The 20,820-nt window shown below is 35.2% G+C and overlaps 1 protein-coding gene across 1 annotated transcript in view; it reads left to right on the top strand.

The window, feature by feature from the left end:
* Positions 1-20,820, top strand: part of TUT4 (terminal uridylyl transferase 4) — a 135,945-nt gene that overhangs the window by 49,464 nt on the left and 65,661 nt on the right. Inside the window, exons 6-8 of the mRNA XM_068964156.1 lie at positions 16,961-17,138; positions 18,733-18,821; positions 19,943-19,994. Of these exons, the coding sequence (XP_068820257.1) occupies positions 16,961-17,138; positions 18,733-18,821; positions 19,943-19,994 (319 nt within the window). The remainder of the gene's footprint in view (positions 1-16,960; positions 17,139-18,732; positions 18,822-19,942; positions 19,995-20,820) is intronic.

Below are 20,820 nucleotides of genomic sequence, written 5' to 3' on the forward strand. Positions count from 1 at the left end.
TCTTGCCTGGAAAATCCCATGGACGGAGAAGCCTGGTAGGCTACAGTCCATGGGGTTGCAAAGAGTCAGACACGACTGAGCGACTTCACTCAATAGAGACAAAGTGATAGTTTAAGAGATAATAAATGAGAAATTTCAAGGAATGTTGGAAGGTGCTGATCACTAGTTGCAGGAAGCTCAGGGAATTCCCAACAAACTTAAAAAGAAAGTCATTACACATTATATACATTACAGAGAAATTTTAGAATATTTAAAAAAACCCAAACCAACCTTAAAATCAGCTATCCTGAACTTTTAGTGAAGTTGTAATATAGAGACTGGATTTACCTTCTTGAAATAAGCAACAAAACAAAAAGACAAATATTACTAATAATGTTTTTCTTTATGCAGTGAAGGACTGACAGGGAAAACAAACAAGCTCAATTACTCCAATTTGAGAGAGTTTTCAGATTGTACAATAGGGAGCAGAATGCAGTGGGCTCCCAGAGATGAGGAGATGAACTTGACTTCAGGGAGTACAGTGTGGCTAGAGTTTGTAGGACAGAAAAACAAAAAAGAAAGCTATACAGGCAGAAACTCAAAGATCTATGAACAGTTCCCTCAGAATATTTAGTGCAATACCGATTGGTGCATGCATGTGAGAAAGCTGCCTGAAGTCAGGGAAAGAACCATCTGAAAGGATTAGAGTAGTGCTTGGTGCACCTCCAAAGCCATGAATAGTATCTTCTAACTGTCCAGACTGAAAAACCTCATGAGACTTCCCTGGTGGTCCAGTAGTTAAGATTCAGCGCTTCCAATGCAGGGGACCTGGGTTCAGTCCCTGGACAGGGATCTTGATCCAGTATGCCACAACTAAAGATCCTACATGCTGCAACAAAGATACCACATGCTGAAACGAAAATGAAAGATCCCATGTGCCCAAACTAAGACTCAGCACACACAGTGAGTTCATTAAAATGAGCTAAACCCCAAACTCAAATAGCTAATCTGTGAATAAGAGAAATCTCGAAAGGAAGAGTTGTATTTTTACCCATATATATAACAGCTTCACATGAAATCTAAAATGATATTCAGACTGCTACTAGGATCTTTTCCAATGTATAACTTTCCTGATAATATGAACAGAATCTTACTTTAAAATAAAGCCTTCTTGGACTTCCCTGGTGGTATAGCAGATGAGAATCCACCTGCTACTGCAGAGGACATGAGTTTGATCCCTGGTCTGGGAGGATTTCACATGCTGTGGATCAGCTAAGGCCATAAGCCACAGCTTTTGAACTTGTGGGCTGCAGTTACTGAAGCTCACATGCCTAGAGCTTGTGCGCTACAACAAGAGAAGCCACCACAATGAGAAGCCTGTACAGTACAAGTAAGAGTAGCCACTGCTCTCTGCAGCTAGAGGAAGCCTGTGTGCAGCAATGAAGTCCCAGCACAGCCAAAAATAAACAATAAGAAAATAAAATTTTTAAAAAGGCCTAGTGTAGCTGGATAAATAAATAAATAAATATATATTTTTTTAATGGAAAAGCTAAAAGAAAAACCTCATACTTTGTGGGAAGTTGGGTAGAGTAATCAGAAAGATCTTATTTCAGTAGTGGGGAATCTTTAACCCTAAGCTAAATCTGGTGCCAACTAAAAAGTTTTGAAGGTAAGACACCAAAAAATAACCTATTTTCAATTATTTCATGTCATTATAGAAAAAAGCTTGAGAATATTTTTAGGAATACAGAATGTCCACCCTCCCCTGAAAGTTCACATTGTCTGCCATTCACTCAAAAGTTATCTGGAGTACAAGGCAGCAGGAAGATACAAATTGTGAAGAGAAGAAAGATCAGTCAGTCAAAAGCAACCTTGAACTGACACAGTAGAATTAGAGAAAGACGTTAAGACAGTTAATATAACTACTCTTGATGTTCCTAAAAATAGGGACATGGAAGATATAAAAATGATTCAAATTGAACTTACAGAAATGCAAACTATAATGTCTAAGATGAAAAATACAGTATGAAGGATGGCAGATGAGACATTGCAAAAGAAGAGATTGGTGAACTTAAAGATATAGGAATGAAAGTAAATAATGAAACAAAGAAAAAAGAACTTGGAAAAAAGAAAAGAGCATCATTGAGCTCTGTGATAATTGATATTTGTACCATTTTTTCATAAACTCTTAAGAACATTGAGGAGGAACGCTTCCCAACCCAGTCTATAAGGACCGTATTACTCTAATACAGGAACCAGAAGAGGATATTGAAATGAAAGAAAACTTCAGATCAGTATCCCTCATCAGCATAATTACAAAAATTGTAAACGTTATTTTAGAAAATTGAATCCAACAATATGTTTAAAGGAGGAAATACAAAATGACCAAATAGGAATTTATTCCAGGAGTGCATTTTTGGTTTAACATTAGAAAATGAATCACTGTAATTCATCATATTAACAAACAGAAGAAGAAAAACGTGATCATCTTAGTAGATGCTGAAAAAGCACTTTAAAAAGTCTTGATTAAAAAAAATCTCAGCAGACTAGAAATAGAAGGAATTTTCTCAACATCCTAAAGAACATCTGGGAAGAAGTTACAACTAACATTATACTTAATGGCGAAAACTGTTTTCTCCTTAAGATAGAAAAAAGACAGGCATGAAAATGGTATAGCTATGAAAAAAAAAAAAAAGAAAATGGTATAGCTATGGAAAACTGTATTGTAGTTCCTCAAAAAGTTAAAAATGAAATTACTATATGATCCAACAGTTACACTTTTGAATATAAACTCAAAGGAATTGAAAGCAGGGTCTTTAAGTGATATTTGTACCACCATGTTCATTATAGCATTATTCACAATAGCTAAAACATGGAAGCGACTCACCTGTCCATCAGCAGATGAATGGATAAACAAAATGTTACATATACATACATTGAAATATACTGCCTTAAAAAAGAAGGTAATTCTGATATGTCACAACATGGAAGAACCTTGAGTAAGTTAAGGCTAACTGAAATAAGCCAATCATAAAAAGACAAATACTGTAATTATTCCACTTATATGAGATACTTTGAGTAGTCAGAATCATAAAGACAGAAAGTTGAATGGTGGTTGTCTGGGGAGATGGAGGAATGGAAAGGTTTCAGTTTTACAAGATAAAAAGAGTTCTGCTGATGTGTGATGGTGATGGTTGCACAACAAATGAATGTACTTAATTCCATTGAATTGTACTTGTAAAAATGGTTAAGATAGTACATTTTTTGTTATGTATGTTTTATCACAGTAAAAAAATTGGGGAAAAAGGTAGATATGTTCACTCTTACCACTATTTTATTTAGCGTTTTATTCGAAGTTCTAGCCAGTGAATTCAGACAAGAGAAAGAAAGGAAAGCTATCTAAGTTGGAAAAGAAGAAGTACAACTATATTTGTAGGTAAATGTGATTATTTATATAGAATATTCAGTGACGTCAGAAAAGAGTTATTAGAGTTAATGAGTTTAGCAAGGTTGCAGAATACAAACTCAGCATGCAAAAGTCCACTGTATTTTTATATACTAATAATGAATAGTACAAAAGTGAAATTCAAAAAACTACTATTTACAATAGCATCAAAAATATGCAAAATTATGCACAGAAATTATAAAACATTCCTGAGAGAAATTAAAGAAGAGCTAAAGAAATGCAGAAATAAACCTTATTTATGTGTTGGAAGAACTAATATTATTAAATTTCTTTCTAAACTGATCTGTACACTCAGCCTAATCCTGAACAAAACCCTGAATTGAAAGCCTGATTCTAAAATTCATCTGGAATATAGACTGCTATATTTAAAATAGATAAGCAACAAGGACCTACTTTATAGCACAGGGAACTATATTCAGTATCTTATCAGTTCAGTAGCTCAGTCGTGTCCAACACTTTGCGACCCCATGAATCGCAGCACGCCAGGCCTCCCTGTCCATCGCCAACTCCCGAAGTCCACTCAAACTCAACATCTTATAATAACCTATAATGGAAAAGGATCTGAAAAAGAATATATCTGTATGTATTTACATACATATGTATGTATAACTGAGTCACTTTGTTGTAACCCAAAACGCTGTAAATCAACTATACTTCAATAAAAATAAACTAAAAAAGAAGGGAAAGAAAAGCTGAAATTCATCTGGAAAAGCAAAGGCCCTAGAAATTTCAAAAGAACTTTGAAAAGAACAAAGTTGGAGGACTAACAACACCTGCTTTACAGACTTAAACTATAGTAATAAGGCAGTGTGGTATTGGCATCAAATAGACAAATAGATCAGTGGAGCAGAATAGTGAGTATAGAAATGGCACACTTGTATGAACAGCTAATTTTTTTTTTAACAGAGATTCAAAGGCAATTCAGTGGAAAAATTACACTCTCTTAAACTTATGAATAGTTAAATATCCATGAATAAAGAAAGACCTTTGATCCATAACTTACTTATAGACCTAAATGTAAAACCTAAAAGTATAAAATTTCCAGGATAAGATATGGTAGAAAATCTTTATGACCTTGGATTGGTCAAAATTTCTTAGATATGATACTAAAGAGGAAAAAAATGATGAATGGACTTACTCAAAATTAAAAACTTCTGCTCTTTGAAAGATATCTTTAAAGAATGACAGTACTAGCTGCAGATTGGGAAAAAATATTCACAAATCATATCAGGTAAATGAGTTGTATCTAGAAGAAATAAAAAACTTCTAAAACTCAGTAATAAGTACAGTAATCACCCCTTATTCATGGTTTTGCTTTCCATGGTTTCAGTTACCCTTGGTCAGCCATGTCTGAAAATATCAAATGGAAAATGCCACAGATAAAGAGCGTACAGTTTTAAATGCATGCCATTCTGAATTTAGTTCAGTTCAGTAGCTCAGTCATGTCTGACTGTGAAACCATGGACTACAGCATGCCAGGCTTCCCTGTCCTTCACTATCTCCTGGAATTTGCTCAAACTCATGTCCATTGAGTCTGTGATGCCATCCAACCATATCATCCTCTGTCATCCCCTTCTCCTCCTGCCTTCAGTCTTTCCCAGCATCGGGGTCTTTTCCAATGAGTCAGTTCTTTGCATCAGGTGGCGAAAGTATTGGAGCTTCAGCTTTAGCATCGATCCTTCCAGTGAATATTCAGGGTTGATTTCCTTTAGGATGGACTGGTTTGATCTCCTTGGTGTCTAAGAGTCTTTTCCAACACCACAGTTCAAAAGCATCAATTCTTTGGCACTCAGCTTTCTTTATGGTCCAAACTCTCACACAGGTACATGACTACTGGAAAAACCATGGCTTTGACTATGTGGACCTTTGTTGGAAAAGTAGTCTCTGCTTTTTAATACTCTGTCTTAGGTTCGTCATAGCTTTTCTTCCAAGGAGCAAGCGTCTTTTAATTTCACGACTGTAGTCGTTCGCAGTGATTTTGGATCCCAAGAAAATAAAGTCTGTCACTGTTTTCATTGTTTCCCCATCTGTTTGCCATGAAGTGATAGACTGCTTGCCATGATCATAGTTTTTTTTAATGTTGAGTTTTAAGCCAGCTTTTTCACTGTCCTCTTTCACCTTCATCAAGAGGTTCTTTTAGTTCCTCTTCACTTTCTGTCATTAGGATGGTGTCATTTTCATACCTGCAGTTACTGATATTTCTCCCAGCAATCTTGATTCTACCTTGTGCTTCATCCAGCCTGGCATTTTGCATGATGTACTGTGCATATAAGTTAAATAGGCAGGGTGACAATATATAGCCTTGATGAACTCCTTGGTTGTTCCTTGTCTGGTTCTGACTGAATAGTGTGGTGAAATTTCTTGTTTGGCTTTGTCCTGCCCATAATGTGGGTATCTGCATAGTGTACGCTACCTGTCTGTTAGTTACTTGGTAGCCATCTTATCAGATTGGCTGTTGGTGGTATCACAGTGCTTGTGTTTGAGTAATTTTTACTTAATAATAGCCCCACCGTGCAAAAGTAGTGATGCAGGCAATTTGAGTAGTCTCTTACTGTGGCTAATTTATAAATAAAACTTTATCATAGGTATGTATGTAGAGGAAGAGAGTAGTATTTACAGGGTTCAGTGCTTTCTGTGGTTTTAGGCTTCCAGTGGAGGCCTTAGAGCGTATCCTCCAAGGATGAGGGGGAACTACTATAAACAAACAACCAAATAAAAATATGGGCAAAAGATTTGAGCCAACATTTTATTAAAGAAGACATACAGATTGCAAGCACATGAAAAGATGCTCAACATTATTCTTCATCAGGGAAATCACTGCACTTAACAGCTAAAATTAGAAAGATTGACTGTGCCAAGTGTGAATGAATGGCAAGTCTAAAACAGTGCTGGTGGAAATGTAAAATAGTATTGGGTTGGCTAAAAAGTTTGTTCGGGATTTTCCGTAGCATAAGATGGTATAGAAAAACCTGAATGAATTTTTTGGCCAACCCAATAATCCACCTTTTATTTTAAAGGTTTATTTTTAAATTATTTTTTAATTGAGAGTTGGTTGACATACAACATGTTAGTTTCACATGTACAGCATAATGATTCAACATATATATATTTTGTGAAATATTCACAATAAATTTAGTCAATACCAACTACCACACATAACCTTTTTTTTTCTTGAGGTGAGAACTTCACCTCAATCTTCACTTTAAGATTTATGCTTAGCAACTTTTCAATAGACAATACTGCATTATTAACTGTAATTACCAAGAAGTATATATAAATCTTAAGGACTGATTTATTTTATAACTGAAAGCTTTTTTTACCTTTTCACTACGTTCACCCATTTTGCTCACCCCCAACCACTAATCCCTGCCTCTGGCAATGACCAATATGTTCTCTGTATTAGTTCAGTTTTTGTTGCTATTGTTTTTAGATTCCACATACAAGTGAGATCACACAGTATTTATCTTTCTTGGTCAGACTTACTTCATTTAACAGTATGCCCTCAGGGTCCATCCATGTTGTTTCACATGGCAAGATTTACTTTTTTTTAATGGCTGAATAATGTTAAGTTGTATATATGGACCACATTTTCTTTTATTCAGTCATCCATCAGTGGACATGTAGGTTGTTTCCATGTCTTGCCTATTGTAAATAAAGCTGCAGTGAACGTGGAAGTGCAGATTTCTTTTCCTGTTACTGTTTTAATTTTTTTTTTGGATAAATTCCCAGAAGTGGAATTACTAGGTCACATGGTAATACATCCATTTTTGAAAACATATTGGCAGTTTTTTAAAAGTTAAACTTATAACTAATACATGATTCAGCCATTCCATTCCTATGGGTTCATCCAAGATAAATGAAAGCATATGTCTCTACACTTACTTGTATATGAGTATTCATAGCAGTTTTATGTTAATAATTAGCCAAAGAAGTGAACAAATACACGCGGTATATCCATATCTTGTTATGCTGTTTGTTAAAAGGAGTGAACTATTGACTATACGACAACATAGATGGATCTTAAGTATCATGAGTGTAAAAAGTCAGACAAAAATGACTATATACTATGCAATTCCATATATATAAAATTCTAGAAAATGCAGTCTAAGCTGTAATCATAGAAAGCAGATTGGTAGTTCCCAGAATATGGGTGTAGAAGAAGGATGGAGTGATTACAAAGGGATATGAGGAAATTTCTGAGAGAGATTGGTATGTTTATTATCTTGATTGTGGTGATGGTTTTATTATATATATGTCAAAAGTGAACCAAATTGTAAAGTTTAAATATGTGCAATTTATTTTATATGAATTATATCCATAGTAAAGTTGCTTTTTTAAAAGCATCCGAAAAGATAAAGTCATTCACAAAGGTGCAGAGGATGGGAATGTTGGGTGACTTATCAATAACAGCAATAGAAGCCAGAAGACAGTTGAATAGTGTCTTCAGAGTTCTGGAGGAAGGAAAAATCTCCTGTCAACATAGATTTCTTTTATTTTTTTGGCCACACCACACCGCATGAGGAACTTCCCTGACCAAGGATTGAACCCATGCTCCCTGCATTGGAAGTACAGAGTCTTAAGCACTAGATCACCAGGGAAGTCCTTTTTTTTAAAAACTATATTTCTATACCCAGTGAAATTGTCTAACAGTAATGAGCACAGAATATATATATACACACACATGCATTTATTTTTATTTTATTCAAGTATAGTTGATTTACAATGTTGTGTTAATTTCTGCTCTAAAGCAGAATAATTCAGATCTATACATTCTTTTTTTCTTAAATCATTGACCCATGGTCTTGTAAGCCAGTAACTTTTATTTATTTATTTTTGGCTGTGCTGGGTTTTCATTGCTGTGCGTGCAGGCTTTCTCTAGTTGCAGCCAGCAGGGCTACTCTTGGTTGTGCTGTGTAGGCTTCTCATTGTGGTGGTTTTCTTGTTGCAGAGCATGGGCTCTAGGCACATGGGCTTCAGTAGTTGTGGCACATGGACTTAGTAGTGGGATGGGCTTAGTTGCTCTGCAGCATATAGAATCTTCCTGGTAGGGATTGAACTTGTGTTCCCTGCATTGGCAGGTGGATTCTTAACCACTAGACCACTAGGGAATCCCAGTATACATTATTTTTTTTAAAGTTTATTTATTTATTTGGCTGTGCCAGATCTTAGTTGAGGCACACAGGATCTTTGATCTTTGTTGTGGCTTGTGGCATCTTGCTTGCAACATGTGAGATCTAGTTCCCTGACCAGGGATTGAACCTGGTCCCCTGCATTGGAAGTACGAAGTCTTAGCCACTGGACCACCTGGAAAGTGCCCCACGTTCTTTCCAATATTCTTTTCCATTATGGTATATCCCAGGACATTGAATATAGTTCCCTGTGCTATAAGCAGGATCTTGTTGTTAATCCATGCTATATATATAATAGTTTGAATATCTGTTAATCCCAAGCCTCCCAGTCCATCTCTCCCCACCACTTTTGGCAAACACAGAGCTGTTTTCTATGTCTGATTCTGTTTCTGTTTCAAAAGTAAGTTTGTTTGTGTCCTATTTTGGATTCCACATATAAGTGATGTTACATGATATTTGTCTTTCTCTTTCTGACCAGCTTCACTTAGTATAATAAAAGATGCTTACTCCTTGGAAGAAAGGTTATGACCAACCTAGATAGCATATTCAAAAGCAGAGACATTACTTTGCTGACTAAGGTCCGTCTAGTCAAGCCTATGGTTTTTCCAGTAGTCATGTATGGATGTGAGAGTTGGACTGTGAAGAAGGCTGAGCACCGAAGGATTGATGCTTTTGAAGTGTGGTGCTGGAGAAGACTCTTGAGAGTCCCTTGGACTGCAAGGAGATCCAACCAGTCCATTCTGAAGGAGATCAACCCTGGGATTTCTTTGGAAGGAATGATGTTAAAGCTGAAACTCCAGTACTTTGGCCACCTCATGGAGTTGACTCATTGGAAGACTTTGATGCTGGGAGGGATTGGGGGCAGGAGGAGAGGGGACGACAGAGGATGAGATGGCTGGAAGGCATCACTGACTCGATGGATGTGAATCTGAGTGAACTCCGGGAGTTGGTGATGGACAGGGAGGCCTGGTGTGCTGTGATTCATGGGGTCGCAAGGAATGGGACATGACTGAGCGACTGAACTGAACTGAAGTTCATCTGTGTTGCTGCAGATGGCATTATTTTATTCTCTTTTATGACTGAGTAGTATTCCTTGTATATGTGTACCATGTTTTTATCCTGTTGATGGACATTTAGTTTGTTTCTGTGTCTTGGCCACTGTGAGTGGTGCTACTATGTACATAGGAGAGCATGTATTTTTTCAAATTAGAGTTCCCTCCAGATATATTCCAGGTGTGGGATTGCTGGTTCATATGGTTCTGTTTGTAGTTTTTTAAGGAAACTCCATACTGTTCTCCATACTGGTTGTACCAGTTTACATTCCCACCAACAATGTAGGAGGGTTCTCTTTTCTCCACAGTGTCTCCAGCATTTTTATTTGTACACTTTTTAACGATGGCCATTCTGATTGATGTGAGGTGGTACCTGGCAGGTTTGAGTCACATTGCTCTAATAATTAGTGATTTTGAACATCTTTTCATAGGCCTGTTGGCCATCTGTATGTCTTCTTTGGAGAAGGATCGATTTAGGTCTGCCTCTTTTTTGATGGATCTAACAGAGTCAGAAGAGGTGGCAAGAATACACAGAACTATACATAAAAGGTCTTAAGGACTGGTGTGGTGTGGATGCTCACTTGGAGCCAGACATCCTTGAGTGTGAAGTCAAGTGGGCCTTAGGAAGCATTACTACAAACGAAGCTAGTGGAGGTGATGGAATTCCAGCTGAACTATTTCAGATCCTAAAAGATGATACTGTTACAGTGCTGCACTCAGTATGTCAGCAAATTTGGAAAACTCAGCAGTGGCCACAGTACTGGAAAAGGCGAGTTTTCATCCCAGTTCCAAAGAGGGCAGTGCTAAAGAATGTTCAAACTACCAGACAATTGTGCTCATTTCCTGTACTAGTAAGGTTATGCTCAAAATCCTTCAAGCTAGGCTTCTGCAGTACTTGAATTGAGAATGTCTAGATGTACAAATTGGATTTAGAAAAGGCAGAGGAACCAGAGGTCAAATTGCCAACATTCATTGGATAATAGAGAAAGTAAGGGAATTTCAGAAAAAAAAAAAATGTGCTTCATTGTGCTAAATCCTATGACTGTGTGGATCACAACAGACTTTGGAAAATTCTTAAAGAGATGAGAATACCAGACCATCTTACTTGTCTCCTGAGAAAGCTGTATGTGGGTCAAGAAGCAACAGTTAGAACCTTATATAGAACAAATGACTGGTTCAAAATTGGGAAAGGAGTATGACAAAGCTATATATTGTTACCCTGTTTATTTAACTTATATGCAGAGTACATCATGCAAAATGCTGAGCTGGATGAGTTACAAGCTGGAATCAACATTTCCAGGAGAAATAGCAACAATCTCAGATATGCAGATGATACTCTGCATATCTCCTGCCAGAAAATGAATTGAAGAGCCTCTTGATGAGGGTGAAGAAGAGTGAAAAAGCTGGCTTAAAACTCAACATTAAAAAAACTAAGATCATGACTTCCGTTGTCATCACTTCAGGGCAAATAGAAGGGGGAAATGTGGAAACAGTGACAGATTTTCTCTTCTTGGGCTCCAAAATCACTGTGGATGGTAACGGCAGCCATGAAATTAGAAGATGCTTGCTTCTTGGAAGGAAAGCTATGACAATCCTAGACAGTATATTAAAAGCAAACAGATCACTTTCCTGACAAAGGTCCATATAGTCAAAGCTGTGGTCTTTCCAGTAGTCATGTACGAATGTGTAAGTTGTACCATAAGGAAGCCTGAGTGCTGAAGAATTGATGCTTTCAGACTGTGGTGCTGGAGAAGACTCTTGAGTGTCCCTTGGACAACAAGGAATTCAAACCAGTCAATCCTAAGGGGAATCAGCCCTGAATACTCATTGGATGGACTGATGCTGAAGCTCTAAGACTTTAGCCACCTGATGGGAAGAGCTAGCTAACTCATTGGAAAAGACCCTGATGCTGGGAAAGATTGAAGGCAGGAGAATGGGATGACAGAGGATGAGATGGTTGGATGGCATCACCAACTGGATGGACATGAACTTGGGTGAACTCTGAGAGATGGTGAAGGACAGGGAAGCCTAGCGTGCTGCAGTCCATTGGTTCATGAATCAGATGTGTTAGTGACTGAACGACAACAACAAAAATCCTGCTTTCCTAGTACCGTGTTTTGATAAGACAGTTCTTCACATTGAATGTTCTTAATATTTTTATTAAAAATAATTTGACCTTATATATGAACATCTACTTCTGGGCCCTCATTTCATTGGCCTCTGTGTCTATCTTTATGCCAATGCAATACTCTTTTGGTTACTGTGACTTTGCACTAAGTTTTGAAATCAGGAAATTTGAGTCCCCTAAGTTTGTTGCTCGTTTTCAAGATTGTTTTGGCTGTTTGGGGTCTCTTGAGGGTCCATGTGAATTTTAGGATTTTTTTTTCTTTTTCTACAAAAAAGTTGTTGGGATTTTGATAGGGATTGAATTGGATATGTAGATTGCTTTGGATACTACTGACATCTTAACAATATTGAGTCTGCCAGTCCAGAACATGGAATGCTCAGTTGCTTAGTTGTGTCTGACTCTTTGTGATGCTATGGACTGTGTAGCCTGTCAGCTTTCTCTGTCCAAGAGTTTCTCCCAGCATGGAATATCTTTTTTTTTTTTTTAATTCATGTCTTCTTTAATTTCTTTAAGCAGCATTTTGTCTTTTTCAATGCATACCTCTTTCATCTTCTTGGTTAAATTAATTCTTAAGTCTTTTATTCTCTTTGATGCTGTTTGGGATGGAATTATTTTCTTCTGTTTCATATTGTTTATTGTTAGTATATAGAAATGCACCTGATTTTTAAAATACTTTTATTTATTTTTATTTTGACTGAGCTCAGTCTTCGTTGCTGTGCAGAATTTTCTCTAGTTGTGGTGAGTGGGAACTACTCTAGCTGTGGTGAGCAGGCTTCTCATTATGGTGGCTTCTTTTGTTGTGGTACACGACTCTAGGTGTGCAGGCTTCAGTAATTGCAGCATATGGGCTCAGTAATCATGGCTCCCAGGCTCTAGAGCACAGACTCAGTAATTGTGGTGCATGGGCTTAGTTGCTCCACGGCATGTGGGATCTTCCCCGATTAGAGACTGAACCCATGTCTCCTGCACTGGCAGGCAGATTCTTTACTGCTCTGCCACCAGGGAAGCCCAGAAAGGCACCTGAGTTTTGAGTGTTGGTTTGTATCCTGCTGAATTTGCTCAGTAGTTCTGATGTCTGTTTTTAGACTTTTAAGGGTTTTCTATATAATCAGTTCAGTCACTCAGTCGTGTCCGACTCTTTGTGACCCCATGAATCTATATACTAGATTATGTTTATCTGTGAATAGGGATAACTTTATTTATTCTTTTTTAATGTGAATGCCTTTTATTTCTTTTTCTTGCCTAATTCCTTTGGCTAGAAGTGTTGAATAGAAGTGGTGAATGGTCATTCTTTACTGGTTCCTAATCTCAGAGGAAAAATTTCAGTTTTTCACTGTCAGGTATGATGTTAGCTATAGGTTTCTCATACATGGTCTTATATAGCAGTAGTTTCATTTTGTTCCTAGTTTTTTGAGTGCTTTTACCACAGAGGGATGTTGTATTTTGTCAAATGGTTTTTCTGCACCAGTTGAGGTTCTTTGTCCTTTCTCCCCTTCCATGCTGTTAAGATGATATATTACATCTTGATTGTTTTATGTTGAACCATTCTTGTGTTCTAGGAATAAATCACATTTGGTTATGGTGTATAATCCTTTTAATATTCTGTGAATTCAGGTTGCTAGTATTTAGTTGAGAATTTATTGAAAGTTTTTAAATAGAAGAATAACTGGTATGTGCTATGCTTAGTTGCTCAGTCATGTCTGACTGTTTGCAACCCCATGGACTGTAGCCCGCCAGGCTCCTCTGTCCAAGGGGATTCTCCAGGCAAGAATACTGGAGTGGGTTGCCATGCCTTCCTCCAGGAGATCTTCCCAACTCAGGTATCGAACTGAGGTCTCCACATTACAGCCTGATTCTTCATTGTCTGAGTCACAAGGGAAGCCCAGGAACACTGGATTGGGTATCCTGTTCCTTCTCTAGTGGAACTTCCCCACCCAGGAATCGAACCAGAATCTCCTTCATTGCAGGCAGACTCTTTACCAGTTGAGCTACCCAGGAAGCCCAATAACTGGTATAGATACAGGGGGTGGATAAAGAGTCAGAGATTAGAAATGGGAGAATGATTAGGAGATTTTTGCCTCCTGGGCAAATTTTCCAAACCTAAACTAGTTCTTTCCATTATTTACCTCACCTCAGTAGAAGGCACCGCCATTTGTCCTATTCTTAGCATAAGCACGTTTTGAGTCATCTTTGGTTCATCTCTTTCTTTCATATCCCACATTCAAACAATTAGTAAATTCTATTGAATATGCCTTCAAAATATTGTATATTTCACATTTAGTCATTTGTCACATATCTCTACTTTTTGTGCTGTAATCTGAGCTACCACCATCTGTCACCTGAACTGTTTTCAAGTTATTCCATTCCCCCCCCCCACAATCTTCTTCATGTAGCAGCCAGAATTTTCTTTTAAAATATATCATGTTATTTCCTACTTATAGCCTATCAGTGGCTTCCCAACTTAAAATTCTAAACCCTTATCAGATTTTACAAGTTTGTACAATATTTGGCTTCTACTTAACTTTTCAACTTCATCACATTTCATAGTCACCTCTTTGTTACTCAGCTCCAGACATTAGGCTTTTTTTTTTTTGCCTCTGAGTCCTTGCATTTACTATTTCCTATGTCTTGGAAAATACAGGGAATTGGATGAAGAGTCATAGATTAGAAATGGGAGAATAATGTGGAGATTTTTGCCTCTTGGGCAAATTTTCCAAGCCTATTTCCTATGTCTTGAATGCTCTCCCCCCAGAAATTTAAATGTATCTTTTCTTCACTTCTATCAAGTCTCTTTACCTGTTTAGAGTGATTTTGTCTACTCGATTCTATAGTAGCACCCTCTTCTCATCAGTCTATAGCCTCTTACTCTGTTTCTTCTTAATAACACTACCTGACACTATAATATTTATTTATTTATACGTTATCTGTTTTCTCTAATTAGAATATATGTTACAGAAGGGCAGGGATTTAATTGATCATATTTATGATATGATATATATCATGTTGATATGAGGATGATCAATGATATGAGGATATAAATGACAATATTTGATGGAACAGTATCCTAAAGGAGGTAGAATAGGCTTATTAATAGCACAGAGGAGTGTGTTCATTGATCGTCTTTTATCCATTTTCAATCTAGAAATACTTCTGTGTATATAAAGATAGTTTTGTTACATGTTAATTTTGTATCATTTTTTTCACTAAGTATGTTGGATAAATCCTGGGAAAAAAAGTCCTGAAAACTGATATATCTGTTTATCTAACTTGTATTTAATTTATAGTTAAGATTGTAAAAATGATCACAGAAACTTGTAAAAACAAAATTGTCTTACTTTCTATGTTTAACTATTCTGTCCCATAGGTAAACTTTATATAGGTTAAAACTGATTATGATAACAATAAAATTAGGAATAGTCCAGAGTCTTTGTTTAGCCATATTGAGTGTGGGAGGAGGAAAGAACAAATATACTTTTGATTATTCTTTTGGGAGCTCCTTATCTCAGAAAAATAAGAGATTGTTTCTGACTGAAATGTGATAATAGAAAATGCTTTTATTATAATATTAAATAAAAAAACTTAATAGATGCAGGAGATGTGGGTTCAGTCCCTGGCTTGGGAAGATCCCTTGGAGTAGGAAATGGCAACCTGCTCCAGTATTCTTGCCTGAAAAATTCCTTGGACAAAGAAGCCTGGTGGGCTACAGTCCATGGGGTTGCAAAGAGTCGGACATGATCATGTGCTCTGTGCCGCGCGTACGTGTGCGCACACACACACACGATCTTCAGTTATGTTAAAAAAAAAATGAATAGTATGGGAGCTAGTGGGTGATTTTCTTCTTTTCCTGTAATTTATGTAGCTTTTGCAGTTACCCTGTATTTTTTAAAATCAGTATTAATCAATTAATTTTAAAAACTTACTGTGCATATGTAATATAGTCCCCGTTTAGCTCCTTGTTTTAAATTGGCTTTCGGCCCAATCTCCAGAGGCTCAGACATCCCAAGCCTGACTTCTTATAATGCAGCCTCTGTTTCTAACCACTGAACCTGCCAACTGCTGGCAGTCTGTTGGGTTCCCAGGGAACATTCTGGAAACTTATGGAGATGATTCAGGTTATCGATGCGGTTGGACAGTGTTCTTGGCTCTCTGCACAGTCCAGGGAAATGTCTTATATGCAGGGCACCTGCACACAACGAAGCAGGGACCCTTGTCACATACTGTTTCAAGATGTCCCATCAGGCATTCATGAAGGACTGGTGATATTCAAAATATTTTGCAACTGGTATGGTAATATAAATATATAAATCAATATATGCATCACATTTTAAAAATATTTTTTAATTCTCAAAATGATCAAAATTATCTATATATCCATACTTCTTGTTGCTAAGGACGTAACTTGAAGCTCAAATCACTTAAATTATTGTAATGGTTTTGTTTCATTTAGAATTTGTTAGTGTGACTTCTTGATTGACACAGCTGTATATGCATATATACATAAAATATATGTACATATATATTTAAAACAACCTTTTCTTAGCTGTGGTTTGAGAAAGGAACCATATCAAATGCTTCTAGCAACTTTCCATTAAATGAGAATCATTAGAAACTTGAGATCTCAGTAGATAAAGAATTTCTCTTAGACTCAAAAAAAAAAAAAAAACAAACTTAGCAGAATAAAGATTTTTTTAAAAAAACCATTTTGCCTAGTTTTGTATAAAATAACAGGGAAATCTTTTTTAATGGGAGGTAGTATATAAAATATATGATGATAGTGTTTAGAATGTTTTCCTGCAGTGATTTAATCTGATACTGTACATGCCAGTCAGACACAGTCAAGACCTTCTGCTGCACCTAAGACAGTCTCTTTTGGCTACAACAGAATGATCAGCTAAATGTTGTACTTATGGAATCTTGGCTTGTAGCATTTCATAATTTATGCAGACAGTAAAGTAAAACAAGTTTTATTTTTCAAATGTTTAATAACAGCTCCCCCCATAGCATCTCTCATGCTTTCAATCCTGTTTCACAAAGGCAGGGATCTCTGTCTCTTTTGTTCAGTTTCATTTCCTAGATGTCTTAAATCTGGCAATAGAAGATGAATATTGATGATGAATATGTTGAGTATGTCCTGCTCTCCTAAATATGAGGACATTAAAATAGAAGTCTCTTTTTGTATTGTTGTTATTAAACATTACACTAACAGGAAAAACAGGAAGAAAGTGAGCTTCGTTCTCTGCCGCCTCCTTCCCCTGCCCACTTGGCTGCTTTAAGTTTTGCAGTTATTGAATTAGCAAAAGAACAAGGAATAACAGATGATGACCTCAAAGTCCGTCAGGAAATTGTGGAGGAAATGTCAAAAGTTATAACAACATTTTTACCAGGTACAACTTCATTTTATACTTAATTTTAAAAACGATACAACTCTTCCTCTTGCTTCCTCTTAAACTTAATGTTTTTCTTTCAATTTTTTTCCTCTTCTTTCTTTTCTACTTAAAAGTAGATGAATTTCATTATTTTATAAGTGAACTTTTTGGTGGGAAATAGTTCAGAAAAAGAAAAGGAAAAATTATAGTATGGTATAGTTTTTGTAATAAGAAAAAAAGATTTTTAAAGTGTCAGATACACTTTAAAATAATTGCTTAGTGATTGACTATTGCATTTTATATTAAATTTTCATTGTCATTGACTTCTGAATGGACATTTTAATCATATTTATTTCAGTTGTATGTATTCATGCTACTCACTAAATAAAATTTTTTTTGCTTGATTGTGGGGAAAATTAATTTAAGGATGTTAGAGGCAAAATTTGCACTTTTATTTCTTTTTTTGACTCTTGATCTTTCTTTACAGAAAGCTTAAGTTTTGAGTTCAAGGGGGAATTGGGTTATTATAGACGTTTATGTATAGATTATTTGCTTAGCCCTTATTTTTTTCCATTAATACTGAATTTAAATAAATGAAAATGTATATTAAATATGATTGTTTCTTACCACCAAAGGGATTTTGGACAGTTAATAAATTATAGTTTTATATGAAGCCATTGTGATATTTATAAGAAAGAATATAAATTGAAATTGAAAAATGTTTACTTCTCTATTATTTCTAATAACTAATAATAAAATTAATAATGTAGTTTTATATCTAAAACACATTGGTATTAATTTAAATTACATATAGAAATGATACAATATTATTATAAAAAAGAATGAAATATTTAGGATTTTAATGACTTAGATGACTTTTAGACATTTTGTGAACATGAAAAGTAGAGTTTTATATGTATAACTGAGTATAAACTTACACTTTCTAACATACTAAATATGCCCATCAGTCCTAGTGATGTTATTTTTCAACTTGTCCTCAGAGTTTTCCAACTCTGTTCATAATATTTGCCTTATTATGATTTTTGAAATAACATGTTTGTTAGTTTGCAAAAGATGTAGGTGGCATGTTACCGTTAACTTTAGTTTGTTGTATGAGCTCTTGAAAACTATAGTTTTTTGGTTTTAGGTCTGCAATATCAATTGAGTTGGCTTCATTTTGTGTTTTTAAGAGCATTGGCTGAATGTCTGTGATTCCTTCCCCATTTAAATTTAAAGTGCTATTGCACATGTAAATAGAAACATCTAAAAATGTAGTTTGTGACAGTACCCATAGCTAGGTTAGTACATTCTTTACTGTTACATATTAAATGTGAAACATACTTCTGGTCATTCCTAAATGAATTATTACTAAAATTTTGTCTAAACACTGAATTTGTATGAGTTATTTCTCTCTTCCTGAACCCTATAAATGAGAAACATTTTTATTCTTTTGTAGATCAGTTAAGAAAGGATATTATTGTTTTAAAATTTTTGTATTAGAATTGGAAGACACAGAATTAAAATATATGCAATTTTCCTACCACTGTTTATTTTTAAAAGTTCTCATATTTGCATGCTGTTTCATACTTTGGTATTTTTCCTTCATTTCCAGAGTGTTCACTTAGGTTGTATGGCTCATCTCTGACTAAGTTTGCTCTGAAAAGTAGTGATGTTAATATAGATATAAAATTTCCTCCCAAGGTGAGTAATTAGAAAAGAACCTTTCCTGTGTTATTCTTACTTAGTAGTTAGTGTTTTTTATTATCTTTTTAGAGAAGATACAGGGGAGTGTAAAACTCTGGCTTGTAGAATGTTACCATGATGATTTAACAGTGCTTTTGGAAAGTACTTTTTAGGTGTTAGGCATAGATAGTATTAAAGAAAAATGAGACAGAAAATAAAAAGGAAGAAGAGGATGGCATTAAAAAAAAAAAGAAAGGAAAAATGCTTGTGTTTGACTGTGTTGAACAGTTATTGCTTATGATAAGCAGCATAAAAAGAGGAAAGAATTTTGAAATCATACCTCTGTGTTCAAATCTTGGCTGCACAGGAGCAAGTTGCTTGACCTTCTTGAGCTTCAGTTCTTAATTTCCAAGATAGGAATAATAACTTTTATATTAAATAAGGTGATATATACCATATATTTTTGTATAGTACCTGGTACATTATGGGTACTTTTAATAAGTAGTGGCTAGAGCCATTAGCAGAATACCAGTGTTGTTTAGCATTGCTAACATTGCTTATTTACTGATACACCAAACATTTAAAATAATTAGTTGACATTTTTTGTGTTTTGAATTTTTTGAAAATAAGTTTATGCTCAAGGAGGTTTGATTTGGGTGAAAGTTTTTTGATGTTTGATTTCTAGTCTGAATCAGCTGTTAACGTTTTTTTTAAATAGCATCAAAGAACACATTTAAGGTAAATATTTGACATGGTTGTTATTTAAAGTAGTATTTTAATCTAAGCCTTTCAGCCATGCTGCCAGTTGTCAATATCCTTTAAATTTCTTATCTCAACAACTTCTCTTTAGAAATCATATGGTAATTTCTTTTTCATTTGTTTTGATATGAAATTGCAGACTTTTGTCACTCTAAGAACTCATTAATTCTAGGAGTGTTGCTAGAATAATAGCAGTACATGATTTATTAGATTCTACTTCCATGACTAAGATCTCTTAATATAAAAGTAAAACAGTATTTTGTTTTCATTATTTAAAAATGCAAAGCATTATTTTACTTATGTTTAATGAATGATCTCTAAAGTTTTGCAACTTGAAGTTTAAAATTAGTATATTGGTTTAATTTGAAACTTTTTTTTAGATGAATCATCCAGATCTTCTGATACAAGTGCTTGGAATTTTAAAAAAAAGTGGTGAGTTTTACAAGTTGCTTTCCTAAAGAAAGTTCTCTAAAGATATATGCATTGTGCTGTTTATGTATGGCTATTCAAGTTAAACTAAAACTGCTAGCATGTTTGAGTCATTGATTAAATTCAGATATATCCATTTACATACATGTATTTAATAGGTTACTAGAATATTTACATGTTGGTTAGATAAAAAGCATCATATTTAAAATCGACATATTATAAACTGTTGCCTTTTGGGTAATTTTAAAATTTTACCTTTGAATATTACAGACAGTTCTTGTATAGGAGGAGACAGAAAACCTACAGTCATTAGATTGTTGATGAAGGAAGATTTAGGGAGAGACTTGGGGAAAAATATGTGTATGCATTGAGTAAATATGTTTTTTTCCCTGCTTAAACAATATTACCCATTTATAGTACATCAACCAAATTATACCTAATAAGTTTTTCATATATGGCCCTTCTGTCTGGATTGATTTTTATGTAAAAATGACATTCATATAGGTAAAAATACTTTTTGAATAAAAATTGTAAAAATTATATCTTTTTCAAAGTGAATCCCAGATCATGTAGTACAGTCTGCAGTACTATTCTCTTGGTTTTATTTGCTGCTTTTCTTGTTATAAAGTAAATGCTTAAGAACTTAGAATATGAAGCCAGACTTTCCAGACTCAAATTTTAGTTGTACCACTTACAGGTTCTGTGTCCTTTGACAAATTACTGAAGTGTTAATGCTTCAGTTTTCTCATCTGTAAAATGGCAATAATTTAGTATCTTTTGGATAAAAAGGTTGTTTATGAGGATGAAATGGGTTAAGCCATAGCTTAGA

The sequence above is a fragment of the Capricornis sumatraensis genome, chromosome 2 (assembly GCF_032405125.1).
Source record: "Capricornis sumatraensis isolate serow.1 chromosome 2, serow.2, whole genome shotgun sequence".
Taxonomy (NCBI): Eukaryota; Metazoa; Chordata; class Mammalia; order Artiodactyla; family Bovidae; genus Capricornis; species Capricornis sumatraensis.